Here is a 20,257-nt window from a genome sequence, read left to right as displayed (position 1 = left end):
AAAAAAAAGAATTTGCGAGCGATTTCCTTCTGCGCTGAAGGTAATGAAGGGATGGGAAGGTGCTGTGGTGGGGTGCAAGAGAAGCCTCACCCCTTAGATTGATGTATGTCCGTACTGGACGGCGTATTCAATCCTGAACAGTAACACGTGACCCGTGAAGAGTGTGCACGGTTATCTTGGGGGCGGTGGTGGCTCCTGTCCAAGGTTAGTCTTCAACACCATTCGCTCCTTCTTAATTACTTCAACCGGAAGAGAATCCGTGCCAACTTTTAGTTTTATCACCTCTTCCCAGCCTTCTCTCCTCTCTGGAACCTGGGGAGCAGTGAGCATGTATTGAGTGACTACTGTGTGCAGGAAGAAGGGACATTAGGGCACATCTAGCCTTACCCCTGACCTCAGAGGAACCTGAGAACAGGAGAGCAGAGAGTGTCACAAGGCCTCTGGGAACTATAATGTCACCTATGTGTCCCCTGTGTCACTGTTCAGAGCCATCAGAATAAGGGTGACGTGGTAGTCAAATCCCAGCCGAGGATGGAAGAGCAGGTACACCCTTTCTGTGGAGTCTTCCATGGTCAAAGATGAAGACAGTTCGTTTAAGTGAGTCCTCTTACCTTCAAGCACTGTGAGCTTTCCCCAAAAGAAAAATTATTATTCGTTTGCAGGCTTTTTGCAGGCGTCTTCATCAACATAATTCTAAGTGGAAATTTAGGTTAAGACCCTGAGCTTTGCTTAAAAATACTAACAGCTCACATATATTGAATTCTTACTGTATGCCCCCCCCTGCCCCCCCCCCCCCCGCACCGTTCAAAACACTTTCAGGTACACTCAGCTCCTTGCTGACACCATCTGTCTCACTGTGTACAAGGAATGGAAAAAGACTAAATTTCTTTTTGCCACTATTCTGTTTTCCTGCTGAATTTTCAGTAATTCAGGTAGAGTCTTCCTTCAGCTCAGGAATTCCGCATCCAGGTCAGACCCTGCCCTCGGCCAGCTAAGCCAGTAGGTTGGCCCCAGAGGCTTGACAGGTCTTGGGCTCTTGGTGCCAAGTGAAAACAGTGCACTCATCAGATACGGCCTGTGTGCTTTTTCTCTAGGATCATCCACGAAGATGGCTTCTCTGGAGAAGACGTGAAACAGTATAAGCCTGTTGTCTATAGCAACACCATCCAGTCACTGGCAGCCATCGTCCGAGCCATGGACACTCTGGGCATCGAATATGGTGACAAGGAGAGAAAGGTAGGCTGCTGAGCCCATGGGCACTGTAAGGAGAAGGCCTGTCCTCCTTATAATGTCAGCTGCCTTATAGGAACCAGAAGAGAGTGCTATCTGTGGTAGAGAAGTCTAGTCTCCAGCCCAAGCCAGTGCACCAGTCAGCCTGGCAAATTCGGTCAAACGGGTGTAGGTGCTGGGCACACCTCCAAAGCAAAGTCGCCAACAAAGACGACAGCCATCCAGTGCCGGGGTTTATTCTGCATATGACAGAGGGTTGCTGATGTCTTAAATTGGGACTCCCGCAGCATTATACAAGTACTTGCCCTTGGGCAATTAACTTGAACTGAAGTATTTCTCAAACCAGATGAGAAATACCTGAGCATCATCTCCCCTCCTCAGGAGAGCATCCCTTGCCTTCTTGGGAGCAGGCTGTAGCCATTTGGATTTGACTCTCTATCCTCCTTTACACCAGGGGATGTGTTGTCTGCCTCTCCCAGGTGAGCTGGAGGGCCTAAGGGGCTCTCTTTCCTGCAGGAAGTTGATATCCTAGAATAGGGACTGTTTTACTTTTTTTTTTAAATTTTTTAAAATTCCAGTGAGTTAACATACGCTGTTAATATTCATTTCAGGTGTACAATTTAGTGATTCAACACTTACATATAAAGGACTGTTTTTCAGTTGAATTCCCAGGTGTCTGATAAGTAGTGAATGGAATAAGTGTATAAAAGCCTCTTATTTGCAAACATTTGCATTAACCATAAGACTGAAACATACACAGCTATACTTGGCAAAGCTAAATAAGAGAGGGAAGGAAGGAAAAACAGTCTTAGAGAATTCTATCCAGAAGTGGCTCTATGTCCCCTGGTGAGACTGTGAATCCCAGCAACCCTTTCCCTATGTCCTGGAGGGCAGAGAAGGAGAGCAGATGGGGAGGTCTTTGAGTGCCCAGACCCACCTATTGGAGCCTTTGGAAAGAGAGAATTCATCTCTGATAACTGTGTGATTCAGTTGTGCGTTGTACATATCCTGTCTTTGCTAAAAAAAATCATCTCCTTCCCAGAGGAAAACTATCCTTGCCTCTGGATCTGATGAGGAACCTTTGATAGATAGTTTTAAGTGTAAAATTCAGTATTTTATGTACAACATTCTAACTCCATGGGGCAGAGTCATGCCAGCTCCGGCGTGGGCTTCTCCTCCATGGCCGGGGTGGGGGTGGTGTGGATGGGGAGTGATTTGTTGATGGAGGGTGTGTCCAAGGCCAGCCTGGGCTAGGGAAGCAGGGCCCCTCCCACTGCTCCTCTGGGAGGCCAAGTTCTGCAACCAGTTCTGCAGAGGAAGCTCTTCCCACTGGGGGGACGGGCTTTGGTTTTGGCCATAGAGCCAGGGCCTGTGGAAAGAGGGGTACCACTAGTGCTTGTCTTATTTCCGTTACATATAAGCCGACAGCTTCTAGTGCGCCAGGCACTGTGTTGGCTGCTGGGGATCCAGGAATGAACCCAGTGGGGGTGGCGCCCCGAGAAACCAGGCATTTAGCACATACATACTCCCATCATCAGAATCAGCCTAGCAGGTTACAAGGCTCCATTTCTTTTAATAATAGTAATGGTCACAGTGATAATAGGAAGGGCTGTCTTCCAGAGCAGGAAATGCCTAGTGCGATCTTTACACAAGGACAGGCCATAGGCCTCTTGGCCAGAGGGAGAACAAGGTACCTGAATCTCCGTTCCCCAAATGACAGCAACCATGCAAGAGGCACATATGTCCACAGCACGTACCCGCCGCACAGACACACACATACGTACGTCCACGGCCCGTGCACTCTTCCAAGTGGATGTGTGTTCACTGCCACGCCTGCCTCCCAACCATTTCCCTCCCAAAAACTTCCTGCCCTGACCAAAACATGGAAATTCATTCTGACTTTGGAATTCTTTTCTCCTTCAGTTCTGAAAGCACGACTTATTCCTATGGGATTCCCGTCCCCCTCCCCACCATTTGATTATGCTGAACAGAGAGGTGATTGCTTGGGAATCACTGGGAATACAGTGTATCAAGGACAGCGCTGGGGGCCCCTGGGGCCTCTGTGGGTCTTTCTCTTCTTTGAGGTTTCCCCCTTAGGACAGTCATCAAGCAGGGGGCCAGGGAAGGTACCAGTACAGAGGGACACCAGGAACAGATTGGAGATGCCCGGAAGAGTCCGCTGGACATGGTAGCATTGGAGGCCAGTCCTGTTAACAGTGGGTGGCATCACAGTGGGGTGTCTGACCCACCCCCAGGGCAGCACCAGCTCCTTGGGCACAACCCTCCTGGCTGACAAAGGCCTCCAGGCCCTTGGGCACCTCTCTGTCATGTCCCCTGTGAGGAGCAGAAAAGTTGACCCAAGATCAGGCCAAAGTGAGCCAGACATTTGCGGAAGGTATTTTCTGGAAGTGCGCTGGCATGGATTTGCCGTCTGGGAAGCTGAGTGCAGGGATCTACTTCAGACTGAAATCTTCCCCTGGACATGGAAGGGACATTTGTGATGAAACCTGGCTCTGAGAAGGAGCCAGCCATGCGAGCAGAGGGGAACAAAGTTTCCAAGTAAGCACCAAGGCACCAAGGTCCTGAGAAAAGAGTGAGGCTGGCATGTTGGAAGAGAGAATGCCTGAACCACACCCTGGGAGAGGGGTGGGGCCCTGGGGTACTGGATGCCTTCCAGTCAGATCTGCCTACAGCCAGCCAGATGGTGCCCAGATGCCCTGACCCAGGCCTGGGTCTCCAATAGCTTTCTCCTTCCTCTCTCAGGACCCCAGGAGGGGCCTACGTGGAGGATCTGCTGTTTGGATGTTGTGAAAAGTGCCCCATGTGGAGCAGAGCCAGATTCGTGTTTCGGCCTCCAAAGACCTCCTTTATTCTCTTGGCTTCTCCCATTCTGCCCTCCTCCCACAACCCATCATGAAACATCTAGAGGAAGACAGCCTCACATCCAGAGTCTGCTTGGGCCAGCCAGTTTTGCAGTCTCCATACAAAGAAGCATCTAGAAGCTTCCCTTGCTGTATCTCATTAAAACAGGTGTCCCTGACTTCTCTTGGTAGCTGGCTCATCACCCCTCCTGGCTCTCCAGTAGAGGGAGGAGCGACTGCTTTCTCCTTCAGCCTCTCTGTGCATGAATCTAAGCCTGAAGAAGCCACTACATGGGGGCAGGCATCTGGGATCCCCTTACAGCAGTCTGGGGCTTCTACATCCCATGTCCCAGGCACACCAGACCACAGACCCTCTCCCCAAAGACACCACACACTCGTATGCATCCAGGCCTTAGCTCAGGACATACATCTGCTTCCAGTGCCCTTCGCCCCTTCTCTTCTTCCTGGAATTCCTCCTGTTGAGTGAGGCCCAGCTTAGCTCCTTTCTCTTCCATCCCCTTGACAGCAGAACTCAGCTCAAGGCTTTCCCTCCATTGAGCGCTTACCCATGCACCAGCATGAAGATTGGTTATGTTACTCTTTCCTTAGAGCTGCGACCCTTGCGCTCTAGGGTGATCAAGACCCTTTTGAGCAGCTAATGAAAGCAGTGAGCCTTCTCTCCAGAACAGTACACACATGCATACATCTGGGAAATCCCACATACAATTTCAGGTGGCTCTGGCACTCATAAAGCCTGGAATAAGAACTCCTTCATGATTTTACATCCTTCTGCCCAAAGCCTGTGTCATTCATCTTTCACTTCCCTCCTCACCCAAACAACCTGCACAGGGCTCAGAATATAGTAGGCCTTCACAAAAAGCCCCTTGAGTGGAATGACATGTCTCAATTCCTCAGCTGTCACAGAAAAAAGGAAAAGTACCTGTGATTCATCACTAAATGAGCAGATACTGACTGAGTACCTACTATGGGTAAGCTTTGTGCTAAGTGTTCAGAGGTATGTGACACAGAGCCTTTAAGGAATTGATCTTTAAGGAGTTTATTTAAAACATATGAACATATAAGAAGGTGGAAAAAAGAGAGAGAGGGAAACAAACCATAAGAGACTCTTAACAATGGTGAACAAAGTGAGGGTGGATGGAGGGAGGTGTGTAGAGGATGGGCTAGATGGGTGATGGGCATTAAGGAGGGCACTTGTTGTGATGAGCACTGGGTGTTGTATGCAACTGATAAAACACCAAATTCTACTCCTGAAACCAATATTACACTATATGTTAACGAACTAGAATTTGGGGGAAAAGGGAGTTGATCTCCTTGGGAAGACAGGGCTCCCAAGCTGAATGCACTCAGCCATTACAAGGCAGTCAGGGAGAGCCTCTTCGAGGAAATGAGGCTGGCATTGACCTTGAAGCAGGGATGTAGCTTGACAAGGGCAGATATGGGTAAGGAAAAGGACTTGAAGCAGGAGGAACAGGAGTAAAGGCAGTGGGTTGGTAGCAACCGAAACCAATCTGAGGGACAGAGAAGGCCAGTGGCCAGAACGGAGGGTTGGGATATGGTGAGGTGTGGGAGAGTTAGAAGATGCAGTTGGGTCCAGACTTGGGGGGGATGCGGGAGCTTGGAAGGTGCGCCGAGGAGGTTGGATTTGATCCTGGTGGCAACAGGCAGCCATTGTTAGATTTCTGAGGACTTCTGGGGAGGGGTGGGATGAAAGTGAGTTTTTAGGAGAGTCTCATGATGGCCTGTGTAGGGGTGGAGGGACTAGAAAGAGGAGGACTGCAGGTAGGGAGGAAGGCTTGGGAGCTACAGGGAATGACACACATGCAGAGCTTGGTTCTCCATGGCGGTTGGAAAGGAAGGGGAGCAAAGTGATGTGTGGTGATGAGAGGAAGGTGAAGGCCCGGGATTGATCGGCTGCTGGGGCAGAAGGGTGAGGATCCGGAGACTGGCTTACTGAGCGCGTATGAAACCTGGAGCTGCAAGCAGGAGATGGGGCTGGACTGGGCCCAGTGTGCTGAGTCTCCTTGCGAACTAGTGGGCTGCCCGGTTGGAGTGATCAGCAAGCAGATGGATCAAAGAACCAAAGCTTTAGGAATTAAAGGTGGTGATAATATTGACTTCTGCTCTGTATGTTTCAGGACCCCGTTTAAACAGTTGACATTATTTACTGAATCCTAACAACCACCTGTGCTGTGGTTATCCCTTACAAGTGAAAAAAATGAGGCTCAGTGACTTGCCCAAGGTCCTGCAGGCAAAATACGTAGGTATATGATCTAGATAGGACTCCTAACAAAGCTGTCGTCCCTGTGATTGGAGTCCAGAGCAGAGTCCCATTTAAATAGGCACAGCAAAATCACGCACACCAGATCTTTAAAAGAATCTCAATTCTCTATCCTAAGTCTCTCTAAAAATATGAAAAGGGACCCAAAGGACAACTCCCACTCCTGTTTTTTTTTTCATATATCTTTTCCCGTCGTCTTTCTCTTGTCTGCCCACCCCCACCATCTTGTGCTGCCCCCCCCCCAATTCCACAGACACCCCCTCTCTACTCCCAGCCTTCAAGGCTTTCCCTCCTTTGGCCTCTTTCTCCGTCTCTCTCCCCCACCGTTTTTCTCCCTCTTTCTTCCTCTCCTCTCTGTTGGGAGGCTGTTCTGTAACCTGCAAGAGGTTCCCTCTCTTCCTCTCCTCTCTCCCTTTTTCCATCTGTTCCTCTCCTTCCATCTCTCCTTCCCCCGACCGCCTCCTTTCTCCCACCCTCTCCTCCTCCCTTCCCTTCCTCTGCTTCCCTCTGCTCTCTCCCTCCTCACACGCCCCACCCCCACCCCGCTCATTATCATGTAAATTGTCTTAACCTTTGGAGCTGAGTCTCTCCCCCTCCTCCTGCTTCCTCAGTTCTCAGCCCAGGGCCTGCATCTGCATCACAAAAGCAGAGAAACTGGTCTGGCAGAACTGGCCTGAACTCAGACACTAAAAGAAAGAAAAAGCTGGGGGAAACTGGACAGTTACAGGGTTAGAAGGTTCGCTTGGACCAGTGGGGGGATGGGGACACAACCCCACGTTCACAGATTTTATTACACACGTACATATGAACATACGTAACACTGACGTGCATGTCTGTATACTTAGTTTACACATTGTAAACTAGCCAGGCAATAGGAAGAAGTAATGCCTTGAACTTGTAGACTTTATTCAGTGAAGAATACTCTCACTTTCATTTGTTCGCCATCTGTACAGGTGCATGTTTCTCTCAATAAATCATGAACTTCTCAAGGACAGAATAGAGATCTTCAGTACAATGCCTGACACAAGAAGTATTAGATACTGTGTTCATAGCCCAGCTGTACCACCAGCTCTATGACCCTGGGTAAATTATTGAACTTCCTCAGTGCTCAGTATTTGCGTCTTCGAAATGGTCATAATCCTAATACCTTCTTCATTCTTCTGCTATAAGATTAAATGAGATAATGCTTGCAAAGTGTTATGCCCAAGTTTTCGCGTCCGAGAGACCACCAAGGAGCCAGGATGCAGTCACACGTGGGTTTATTTGACAAGCTTAAGCTTGGGCCCAAGTATACCGGACATGGCGGAGTAGGGACTTGGACCCTGAACCAGATTACAGTCAGAATTTTTAAAGGCAGAGTAGGGGTAGACTCGGGTGGGTGAGGACAAAGGGGATTATGGATGATGTAAGTCTCCAAGGACTTTCAGAAGCAAGGTCTCCAGGACCTTGAGGGGCTAGCTATTGTTGGGAGAAAGGTTATTTATTACCAATAACAAAAATCTTCTCGTGAGACCCTTTAAATGTGTATCAGTGGGCCATATGCTTGGGAATGATTCTCGACACTATCTTGGAGGTTTAGAGATAAAGGAATTGTTTAAGTAGACTTACAGGATCCTGGTCGGACCTGTCGGGGTAGGGGGTCAATCAGGCTAGGATTGTCCTTAGCAAAACCTCAAGGTGAGGGCAGTTAAGTCCCCAGGGGAGAGCCACTCTGTCTGTTTCAAGGGCTTGTCAGTAGGTAAGGAATTTTAATGATTTTCTTCTGCCTCTGTTTCCCACATCAGCTAAACTTGAGGTGGGATGGCCTTAATTTTCTCAGCCTCCACATTTCCCCTTGAACAATTTTGACCCTTAAATCTTTAAGGTTGTTGAAGGTGGAAGGTCTCATCTTCTGTAACTTCTTCCTGCTGAATAGGGGCGTAGAGTTGTCCGTACCTACTCAGGTCAACATTGATCATTTAGGGAATGTGTAGGGGAGTTATGAAAGACAGAGACAGCTGAGTCCAGGGGTTTAAATCAATCATTAAAGGAGAGAGTGACTATTTAAAGTGCTAACCTGAGTAGGTCAGAACCCAAGAAATATTTTGTGATAATCTGGAACATCAAGATGGCTGCACTTATGTCAGGGCTAGACTCAAGGTGGGTACAGCCTTGTTTTTCTTGGCCTCCACACAAAGTGCTTGGGATAGTGCTCGACACATAGAAAGTTCACAGCACATATTAACTCTTGTTCTTTTTTGTTGGTTTTGTTGTTTATAATTATTGGTAAGATCTTGATGAGTTATCCTCACGGGGCCTTGGTGAGGAGTGGGTACAGTTTGATCTGCATTTTGCATGTTAGAAACAGAGGCACAAGAACCGGGTTACTGACCTAAAGAGGACTGAAGATTCGTGCTGGTTGGCGTGGCTGCCTGGTGCTCCTCTGTCCCACCAAGGGGCTTCATTAGAACTGCCCCCTCACTCACGTTCCTCGCCCCTCCCGAGATAAATGCAGCTCTTTAGGGAGGCAGAATCACATTTCACACCTGGTTTCCAGAATGTCATCAGATCTCCTCTGGTACAAGAAATCTTGACATTTAATTCACACAGCGGAGCTCAGAACCCTATCTTTTTTTTAATCAGGGAAATATTGTGGCCTCATCTGCACGGCGCGTTTGCCCTGTAGTTTACATGAATTCTGAATCGGGCAGAAACAAGGATGCTGTCTGGCCTGTGTCTGCCTGGAGAAACCTCAGGGGTGGTTGTCAGATCTGATGGGGACTGGGGGAGGTGACGGATGACGGCCTCCGTGCACCTGTGCCCAAACCTGAGGCCAGGAAGAGGCTTCCGTGGGGCAGCAGCGTGGACGCCTGCCGCGCCCTGCACACCTCGGCTCTCCAGCCACACCAGCCCAGGCCCAGTCCTGCTCTGATCCTTGGCCTGGCCAGATGGGTAGACCTGAAAACTCCTCCATTCAAGACCATCGTAATTCTACTGCTCCATTTTGCAGATGGGGCAAAACAGGCCCCACATGGCCCAAACAGGAAAAGGACTTACTCCAGAGAGGATGAGGCAGCCAAGGACTAGAATGTCAGGTTTCTGGAGTCACGGTTCTCTTCTCTTTCCATCTGACCAGTCTGCCTCAAATCAACCAGCCCGTGTGGGGCCTCATTTTCTTTCATTCAGTTGGTCAGTCATTCATCTCACAAATACTTACCGAGCACTCACTTCATGGCAGACCATGCATTATGATCCAGCAGGGTTGGCTACAAAGATTAAAAAGGTGTTGGGGCTCCCTAGCTTCGGCAGAGATCGTGTTTCTGGGAAGGAAAGATAGATTTCTTGATTTCTGAGGCCTCAAGCAGCCCTGACATTCCAGCTCTGCAGGACCCAGTGCAGCCAGGTCCGCCCCCTCCCTGCGGTCCAAAGCCAGATCCGGCTGTAGGAACCTTGGTCCAGGCTTGCGGCAGCAGCCCCGTCTGCCCGCACGTTCCTCGCATCACTGTGTTCAGTGCAGAGTAGGGCTCAGTGGACAGACTGGTTCATGAGTGACTCCAGGTGTGTGCCCTCTCAGGCCAACTGCTGGGCTAGGTGCTAGGGGCATTCCTATGAATAGGACAGACACAGCCCCTGCCCTCAAGGGGCACGAGCAAGCAGGACAGACACTTCAGGCGCTTCCTATTTTTATGGAAGCACGGTGATATGAGCCCTGAGGCGGGTGAGGATGACAGACGTAGTAACCATGTCCTAACTCCTGGCTGTCTGAAGATGACACGAATCAAGAGGCACGAGCTCCTCGAGCAGGGCCTAGTACACAGTAGGTGCTCAGGAGAGGCGACTTAGTATTCAGATCATATGCCTTAAAGCAAAGTGACCACTACTCTAGTTATTTGTTCGCTTGTTTTTTTAAGATTTTATTTATTTATTTGACAGAGAGAGAGATCACAAGTAGGCAGAGAGAAAGAGGGAGAAGCAGGCTCCCTGCTGAACAAGTAGCCTAATTCGGGACTCGATCCCAGAACCCTGGGATCATGACCTGAGCCGAAGGCAGAGTCTCAACCCACTGAGCGGCTCAGGTGCCCCCAACTACTCTAGTTTTAAAAGGTTGCTTGGGCATGGCCGCTGAGGGGAAGGAGGGAGACAGGTCCGGGCCTTCTGGGCAGACGGTCGCTGCAGCTGAGAACACATAGGGTGACACAGCTTTGGCTTAGGTTCTGTCCTGTGGTCAGCTGTCCATCCTAGAGGAATAGTAGGGAAGCCAGAGCAGACTCGAGCGAGCCAGTTCACTCACGTCTGGCCCTTAGACGAGAGGCTGCTGAGGGGAAGATGAGCTTTCTCAGGCGGACTTTGGATTTTGCTAAAGTCTTTGTGGAAAACCTTTTACTAAATGTTGATAAAAGGCCATGCCATCCCCTGCCTTAGTAGTTTAGTGTTGAGAACACACCCTGGTCTCGCTTGTTGATGGAGGAGCACCCTGGGCCCTGGGATCCTCTCTCTGGACATGGGGGACTATGGTCCAGGCCCAGAGGTGAAGGACGTTCTTCTAGGACACTGGGCTCAGTATGCTGCCCCAGGGCCTTCTGAAGACGTTGCTTTGCTTTGGGGACAGAGTTTTTGAAAACAGTTTACCTAGGAGAAAGCCCACATTCTTCCTGCCATGAGGCCCTTGACCCAGAGATGCCAGGCCAAGTCTGAGCACAATCCCTGAGCTTGTTCTTTGAGAAGCAGGGCAGGCGGCCGTCATGGTTAGGGAGGTGTTTGACGTTTCGGATCTCAGGTAGTCGTGCCCTTAACTCTAAGTGGTAAGTGCTCGAGCCAGTCACTCCAAGTGTCACCAGGTAAGTTAGCATGCCTTTGACCTTGAGGAAAAAAAAACACCCTCCCAGCCGTGTCCGGAACTGAAAAGACAGTCAATGTCTTGTGGATAGGGAGGCCCAATCATTGGCACTCCCAGGGCTCAGCACCAGGGCCTGGGTCTGCACTTGGAGGCTTTCTGGGTGCTCTTGGTTCCAAGATGGCAGGAAGCACACCTCCTCGCGAGGAGTCCAGAGGCGGGTGGAAGAAGCGGAGCATCCCGACTTCTTACTCCACATTGGCCTGACAGTAAGGGAGCGGGGAAGACAGAACTGTGGACCCTTTTGCCATTCTAGTGGGACACACAGGCAGAGAGCAGTTCAGGGATAACACGGGCTACCGCCTGCCACCCTCCCTGCAGGCAGCCGTGAGAAGCAGAGAGCCCATGAAGGTGGCATGCGAGGTGATGGGAAGCCGAGTCCCAAGCCCATGGGGGTGGGGGCGGCGGGTGATCTGAGGGATGGGGACTCCAGGGTCACCTGTCCTTCCAGGCGATGGCAGAGGAGGGGCCTGATTTCTTCTCTGGTTTTGGCTCTGCCGTAGTCCCACTGTCTTCATCTCCTCAGGCTGATATAAGAAAAATACCACAGCCTTAAACAATAAAGACGTGTTTCTCGCCATTCTGGAGGTTGGGAAGTCAGAGATCAGACCCACCTTCTGGTTCCTGGGCAGCTGTCTCCTCACGGGGCCCTCACATGGCAGAAGGGATGGGGGAGCCCTGGGGGCTTACTGGGCCCTCGTCCCATCCTAGGGGGACCCTCATCCATGGGGGCTCTGCCCCCGTGACCTCATCTCCTCCCACAGACCTTCCTTCTAATGCCAGTACACTGGGGATTCGGTCTCAACACAGGAACTTGCAGGGCAACAGGGACACAAACATCCATCTGTAGCATCACAGAGACACAGAAAGTCAATGTTGTCCCCAGGGGCACCAGAGACAAGAAAATAGCTGCCGGCCAGTGAATGCCAGCAGCCTAAAGCTGGTGGCGAAGTCCAGGGGAAGAACATCCATCTGGAGCATCGTGGGGAAGGGCTCCCCGGGCCCAGCCCAGTGGTCAGGCACCTTTGGCCCTGCACTACCCCCACACCCCAGCTTCAGTGGCTTATGAGGTGTGGCTGAGGCCGCAGCCAGCCCTGGCCCCCATCTGGCCCCAACGCCCCTTCCGTGGCATGTCAAGTTGAGGGGTGCTAAGCCAGGCCGCCGTGGCCTTTGCCCATTCATGTGTTCATTGCCTATAGAAAGGGCCATAGGATTTTTAAAACAAAAGGAAAAGGAAGCATAAATGGGAGAGCCCCTGTGGGAACACAAGGCAGTGAGCAGTCAATGAAGGCCGCAGGCAAGGATGCCTCGCACTTGCGTGGCTCTCTGTCTCTCTCTCTCTGACTCTCTCATGCTCGCTTACTCCCCCCACCCACTGCAAGCCACTAATTACTCTGCTCTGATGGTGGGAGAATGTTATAGCCGTGCAAAGAAACATCCCGTAGCATCAGGACTGACGTGGGGCCCCACATGGCCCTTCCCGTGATGTCCAGGAGGCCCCTGCATTACAGCCCGTCCCGTGTCTGTCTGGCTGCCCCATGGCAGGAGCGGCTGGCCTCCTCTCTGCAGAGCCATTCCTGTGGATGCATCCTTCCGGCTCAGCATAGTGGTTTTAAGGGGGCAAGCGAGCTTCCAAGGGGACCTCTCAGCCTTAGAAGATGGCAGAGAACTAGCCAAAGATGGCTAAGAGACAGCCTGCCTGACCAGTGCCATTTCTGTGAGGTTCCTGGCATATCAAAAAGTAAAGAATGCCCAAGTCAAGGTCACAAAAGTGTGGTGTAGTTTAAATGTATATACTTAACAGTGAATACCTTGGACCCACTGCAGACACAAAGCACTATAGCTGTGCTACCTAAAAATCAGCTCCAGGCCTACTGTATTCATTCACAGGGCAGTGCCAGACATGTGGTCCTGCAATGGGTCAGCTGGGAAAGTTTTGTGACCTGCATTGTCACCTTTTACTACCATGCTCTCTCCCCAACTATGTCCATTACCTCACTTGCTCCAAGCCCCCAGTTTGAGCCCTTTGTGAATGTACAGTCCCTTTCTGGGGACCCAGGACACCACAGAGGAGCAGGACACCACAGAGGAGCCTGTTTGCTAAAATCCAGCTTATTGGTGGGCACTGGGGACTGAGAAAGGGGTTAGAATTGTCAAGGCAGCAGCATCACATGGCGGAGACCACGATCGTAGGCCACGTGGGGATGGCCAAGGTGGTATCTGGGTCTCTCCCCAGCTCAGCGGCCCTGCTTCTTTGGAGGTGGGGGTGGGGCCAGGAGGCACCAAGGAAGTTCCGCACACGTTAGGGTGGGGGTGGCTTCCCGGCAAAACCCAAACCCGTCTGCCCCTTGACAGTCACGTACACATTCACCCTGTGCGTGACTCTGTTTCCTCCTCCTTCGTGTTACTGGCAAGGCAACTTACAGTGGCCAGGTGTCGTTGCCAAAGACCCTTCTCTGGACAAAGTGGGCCTCTTTTGGTCACCAGTATAGAAGGCACCATCAAACTGGCTTGTGAAAAAAAAGTCGTCTGGCCCAGGGATTAAGAAGTCTAGATGGGGGGCTCCTGGGTGGCTCAGTGGGTTAAGCCTCTGCCTTCGGCTCAGGTCATGATCTCAGGGTCCTGGGATCGAGCCCCACATTGGGCTCTCTGCTCAGCAGGAAGCCTGCTTCTTCCTCTCTCTCTGCCTGCCTCTCTGCCTACTTGTGATCTCTGTCTGTCAAATAAATAAATAAAAATCTTGAAAAAAAAAAAAAGTCTAGAGGGACAGCTGCAGGTGTGGCTTGATTCAGCCGCTCCCAGGACATCCCTGGCTTCTCCTCATTTCTCTACTCTGTCCCACTGTGTGATCTTTACCTTGGGCTCCATGAAGTTGCTCTCTCACCTTACCTATCGTTGGCTACAGCAGTAGACTCACTACCTCTTCCCACCACACCTGACCTAGGAGTGAGCGTCCTGGCATATACGGAGAGCCACACCTTGCTGGCTCTTCCCTAAGCACCTCCCCAGGTCCTGGAGGTCCCTTTCTCAGTGGTCCTGCTGGACCACAGGCCCATCCCTCACCCACTCACTGTGACCAGAGTTCACCTGGGGCTAGAGCCGGGCTTTGCAGTCAGAGGGACATGACCTTGAATCCTGGCCCTGCCTCTCACCACATTGGACCTCAGGCTGCTCACCTGGCCCAGGGCACCTCAGATTCCTCTTCCAAAAACTGAGGATGGCAGCACTACCTGCTGACAAGCTTGTTCTGTTAAAAGCAATGATGCAGACAAGGCGTCCAGTCCGAGGTACACGCTCCGCAAACAGCTGTCGCTTCCTTCTCCTCTTACCCCACTTTACTGCCTGTCTGGGGAGGAGCCACAACCAGAAGTCTGGACATGACAGTGTTTCAAACTTGGCGTGAAGGGTTAGTGCCAAGGCCTCTGAGTTACTGCAGGTCAAAGAGGGGGCCTCCCCGCACGCCCCACCTCCTGCCCGGACCTGTTGGTTCTGGTTCTGGAGCCTCAGCTCCTGCTCTTGCTGGCTTGGCCGGAGTGGCGCTGAGGAGCACAGTTCCCGAGTCAGAGCTTGGCCAGGCCTGAGAGAAGCCAGAGAGGGAACAACAAGAAGAAGAGGCAGGGCAGCAGAGAGGGGGAGGGGAGGCAGACGGTTCTAGGGGCTGGGGAGCTCCAGAGGTGGTTCTTCGCAAGTGGAAGGGTTACACCATCAGGTATCCCTGAGTCAGCAGGGGCTTAGCCCAGTGCCTGGCAGCTGCTGGTAATTTGTGTTAGGGCTGTGTGGCCGTGTGGATGCCGTTCCCATGGCAAGCCACTCCTTAGGCCCTCCGCATACAAATGTCTGCTCCCTCTCTGACATGCCCACGTCTGTCTCTCTTTTTTGTTCACTCGTCCATTTGTTTGGGAAGCCTGTGTTCTGGCCATGTCTGCACTGGCCAAGTGCCAAGCCCTGGGTGAGTGGAAACAGGCAGGGGTGCTGCTGTCCCAGAGCTTAGTCTGGGAAGAGATGGACACCCCTTAGAAGCTCTAGAGAGCTGAAAACATCCTGGCTGCAGGCCTGGCCTGGCCTGTTCTAGAGGACAAGGTGTCTGACAAAGAGCAGCAGGGACTGGCGTGAATGAGGCAAACAAGAGCGGGAGAGAAGAAACAGGACATTGCAGGCAGTTGGAACAGCATGTGCAAAGGCCCTGCGGTGAGGAGTCTTGACCAAGTGTAAGGGTCTTGAAGAAGGCCAGTGTGACTGAGGCCCACAGGTCGAGGGGGCATAGGGGTAGGAGATGAGGCTGAAGAAGGAGCCAGGGGCCAGCCAGATGAGAGAAGCTTCTCAGCCATGGGAAGAATTTTGGCTCTGTTCGTAGCTCAGAAGGAAGCCACTAAAGATTTTTCCTTGTGGCTGCTGGATGGAGAATGGCTAGGTGGCAGCAAGAATGGCAACAGGGGAAGAGTAAAGAGGCTCCTGTGGGCATCCAGGGAGAAAGAGGCACACAGTCTGTCCCAAGAAGGGACTGGGACTCCCTCCAGGTCTGCCCACCACCCACCTCACATGTGACACTGGGCCATATTTCCTCTAGGCACACCGCCTCAGAGCCTACCAGAGCCTGCAGGTGTCTGTTGGGTGAGTGAAAGGAGTTCTGCTCCACCCCCGCAGCCTAACCGATACAGAGGGGACCCCAAGCCCTGAGCACAAGGACAGCGCTGGCCACCTTGCTCTGGGCATCCAGGAAGTCCTCGGGGGAACCTCCTCCGGGCTCTGTGCCTCCGGAGTGCTGTGGCCTCCCCATCCCAGCCCCTGACTTCAGTCCCTTCTGGATGTTCTAGCCTTGACTCCCTCAAACCCCTATGCTTAGCCTCAGTTTCCTTTACGGTAAACTAGAGATAATTCTGTCATTCTGATAACAAATAACCATGGACAAGGAGCTCTTGCGTTGCAATGTGCTCCTGCAAACCCCGCGTGAGCCTGTTACTTCCACTGACGCCCACAGGCCCTTCTGGCTCAGCCAGCCAGCTCACGTCACCTAGCGCAAGTGCTAGCAGGCCGCGTTCCCCCCTTCCTCTCTCCCCAGGCAGCCCAGCAGCGGCTGACGGCTTCTTGAGGAGCTGCGGACAGAGAGCGTTCACACACCCAGAATGCCCTCCCCCTGGTGTCTCTGGTCCCAGGTCCCCAGGGCGCAGTCCTGAAATAGCTCACTGCCAAATTAGGTCCAGCATTTCCAGCTCTGTGGGCGCCTCCTCCCCTTCCCAGCCCTCTGTCTTCCTTCTATTCTCCTTCCTGCCACACTTCCCTGCACGGTGTCCAGACCAGCTGGTTCTCCTAATGACAACTGGCCAAGGAAGGGAAGGATCTGTCTGGGCCCGAGGAGCCTGCTGGGGCCTCCGCCGCTGTTTGCAGGTTCTGGGCCTGGGTGTTCGAGTGGCGGAGTACCTTGACTCCCAGATCCTGCCCTCCCCAGGGTCGGGTTCAGGAGTTTGTGGGGGGGCGGGGGAGCTGACTCTTGTATCCACACGTGGAGAATGATCTGCCCCACTTCCACACGAAGCTCTTGATGTGGTGGACAAAGAGCACAGGCTTGGGAGTCAGGTACAGAGTCAAAACCAGACCCTGCTTTCTGGGCTCTGTGACATCGGGCCGGTTCCTTGTGTACCTTAAACCACAGTTTTCTCATATATAGAAAAAATGATACCAGTGTCTTTCAAGGGCAGGTGGCTGGCTCAGTTAGTGGAGCGTGTGACTCGATCTCGACTGTGAGTTCGAGCCCCAGGTTGGGTGTAGAGATTACTTAAAAATAAAATCTTAAACAAACAAAAAAAACAGTGGATTTCAATCCGGATACAGGCGTACCTGCTATAACCAAGACCCCTAAGTAACAGTGACATCAATTAGAGAAGGGCGTCTCTCTCTGGCCTCAGCTGCCCAGATGTACCCAGGATCACGCCCTTCTGTCCACAGCTGAGAGGCTCTGTCACCTTCAGGGTCACTGTTTCCTTTCAGGCCTGAGAGGCAGCTCCAGCTGCCCCTTATCGCAAGCAGTGGGGGCAGAAAAGGAGAGGGGTTGGATTGTTGAAGGCCTTGAGTGTCGGGCCAAGGAGGATAGCATCTCCGTGGCATCAGCTCAGAGGTGTTGAGCAGGGGAAGAGTCCATGCCGAGCGGCGTTCCACTAGCACTGCATGGAGGGCAGGATGGCCCATATCTTCCCTGGACCTTGTTGCTTTGTGTCGGTTTGCTTCAGATCCACTTTTCATCCACAGCCCAGCAGTTCTCTGAACATCAGGGTCTCAGAGCCCCATTGGCCAGGACCCATGTGGCCAGCCTCCTTCCACAGCACTGGTCTCTACCTCGCCCAGCACCTCCGGCCCCTCCTCAGGGAAGCATCTCGGAGCACGCCGCTCTTCCCGACGCTTCCCTTCCTTGGGCCTCCGCGTCCCTTGGATTATAATCACAGCTTTCTCTGCAAGCACTTGCCGTAAGCATACGATTTTGTGCTGGGAGTCTCATTGACACTCAGCCGGCCTGGGACTCCTCAGGCATTAGTCCCGTGACGTGATCGTGCAAAACATGTTTGTCTTGTCGAGGGAGCTTGGGAACCCAGATCGCCTCTCCTCTTGGGGAAGCGCTATGCATGTCGCACTGTCAAAGACACTCCAGGCCCTCCAGAAAGGAAGCTTGTTGTATGTGTCTCACCCTGAATTTCCCACTGCTGGGTTTTTTTGTTTTTTTGTTTTTTTTTTTTTTTGAGTCATCTGATGAAGTTATGTAAGCATTCCCTGCAACCTGCGTTCTTGTTCAGGCCCTTCCTTCTACAGAACGGGAAACAGAGGCACAGAGGGAGGAGAGGCTTGCACGAGGTCACATCACAGGTCACAGGAAATAAGAGCCACACTCCCGCCTACCAGTAACTGTTCCCGAGCTTCCTTCCCTTCTCCAGAGTCCCTGCCCCACGCCCCGCTGCCTGTCTGGTCTCCCCAGCCCTCTGCTGCTGTTGCCTCCGTGGGTAGGAGGTGTGACCCCTGGGACTAAGAGTGAAGCAGCGACACCAGACGGGGGCTCTCGATCTTGCCGTCCCTGAATTAGAGTGGGTCCAGGGTTATCCCTCGAAGACTTCCACCCTCACCCGCACTCTACTTGGGCCCAGAAGCGCAGAGAAGGACAGCCCTGGACACCTCTGTGCCCACACTGTTCCAAGCACTGTCTCCATGGGAACACATCTGGTCCTTGTCTTGCCCCTTGGAGGACTTCCTACTTCTTGGTGGGACCCTGACTGATACATAGATTCCGTTATGCCCTCATTCTGCAGATGAGAAAGCTGAAGTTCAGGGAGAGGAGCTAACAGTGAAGCCCAAGGTCACACTGCTGTGGAGCGGGAGCAAACCCAGGCAGCCCGGCCCGCAGTGTGTGCTCTCAACCAGTCTAGCGAGGATGCGGGCCCACATTCTCCATCTGGGCACACCCCCTTCCCCCCCGCCAAGAAGATCTCTGCGAGCCACAGTCTGGGACCAGGCACTGAGCTGTGTACGTAGAGATAACCAGTGACTCCTGGAAGACCAGGAAAGGGCCAGCCTTGGTAGCCATCAACTGACACCATGCCATGGTCACCCAGCCCGCCAGCAGGTGAGGTCAAGGTGCTGACCGAGCAGCTCTTCTGCCCCCTTCACTGGTTCCTGGGCCTTGCCAGCCACAGCCACAGGTGTGAGTGGGTAGAAAGACTGTTCGGGTGTCACCATCCAAAGCAGGCCAGGAAGCAAGCCCAGGACATGTCTCTGGGCTCCAAGTCCTAGAGGTCTTCAAGCTAGAAAGGTAGAGGAGAATCAGGCCTTGCCTCCGCAAGGAAAGTGGGGGAAGTGGGAAAATGCAGCTCCAGTCCTAACCCCACCAGGCACCTAGCTCCATAGGGAGAACAGCTGGTGTGAGCCAGGCTTCCTCGCTGTGACCCTGACATCCATAGGGGCGAGAGCCCAGTCTGCCTGGGATCCCCAGGTTCTCATCAGGGAGGGCTGGGGTCTTAATCATGTGAGGGTCCTTCTCAAGCCAGAGGCCTGCCAGGCCTCAGCTCATGGCAGAAAAGCTCAGTTCCTGGCCCAGCCCTACTCCCGGCTGGCTGTGTGACCTCAGGCATGTCCCTTATCTCACAGGGCCCTACAGAAGAACCAGATGGCCTCTAAGATCTCCCCTCCACCTCCTCCCCCATGTGAGTTCTATAAATTCTAAACAGTTCTATAAATTCTCCTGGCAGAGCTTAATTGCTAAGGTTAGGTGATTGCCAGCACAAGGCTCTTCCCTTTTATCCAAAAGAGAAAGAACCGCAGAGTTTCAAAAGCAGGACATGTGTGGAAGTTGGAAGTTGGACTGACTTCTTTCCAGGTGGGAGTCGCTGTTAGCGGCAGAGGGCGGCAACCCGCCCTGGTGGGGGTCCTCCATGAGAACCCAGGGCCTGCAGCTTGGGGTGGGGACCAGAAAGGGGCTGTAAGGATGGGCATGGCCCCAGGCCCACAGGAGCCCCAGTGTGGACTTGTGTGTGTAAGGCCCCGAGCCGTGGGGATGAAGCTACTAAGCCAGGCAGAAAAACGCTGTCAAGTGTTCCCACTGCTGCGTCTGTGTCAAGGGCAACCGTGATACAGGGTGACAGGGGCCCATGAAGGGCCGGGTGAAGCTTCAGTTTGGGTCTGATCAATCTGGAAGGCTCCCTGGGTGGTGGGGAGAGGGAAGGTGGATTTCAGGAGCTGCTCGCTTGACAAGAAGGAGGTGGCAAGGCATACGGCACAGGCTTCAGGGGCGGCGGGGGAGGTGATGCCAGGGACACCTCTGGGCATTGTCACAAATGCTTTGCACACATGTCAGTGACAGACCCACACCCCAAACCCAGAGCACATGGGCAGATGTCCTGTAGTGCCCTCCAGGCACCCAGAGCTCAGAGCACTGGCCAGTGCCGCTGCTGAATTTCCCCCAGACCCATTCTGTGCCCTGCCTGCCCTGCTCAAGCCCCCGGAGTCCTCTCACTAGCC

The 20,257-nt window shown here is 52.7% G+C and overlaps 1 protein-coding gene across 2 annotated transcripts in view; it reads left to right on the top strand.

The window, feature by feature from the left end:
* Positions 1-20,257, top strand: part of GNAO1 (G protein subunit alpha o1) — a 164,241-nt gene that overhangs the window by 81,648 nt on the left and 62,336 nt on the right. For both annotated transcript variants that reach the window (XM_059152961.1, XM_059152960.1), the window contains exon 3: positions 1,095-1,236. In XM_059152961.1, the coding sequence (XP_059008944.1) occupies positions 1,095-1,236 (142 nt within the window). The remainder of the gene's footprint in view (positions 1-1,094; positions 1,237-20,257) is intronic.

This window comes from Mustela lutreola, chromosome 16 (genome assembly GCF_030435805.1).
Source record: "Mustela lutreola isolate mMusLut2 chromosome 16, mMusLut2.pri, whole genome shotgun sequence".
NCBI classification, from domain to species: domain Eukaryota; kingdom Metazoa; phylum Chordata; class Mammalia; order Carnivora; family Mustelidae; genus Mustela; species Mustela lutreola.
This window is presented reverse-complemented; position numbering and strand designations above follow the sequence as displayed.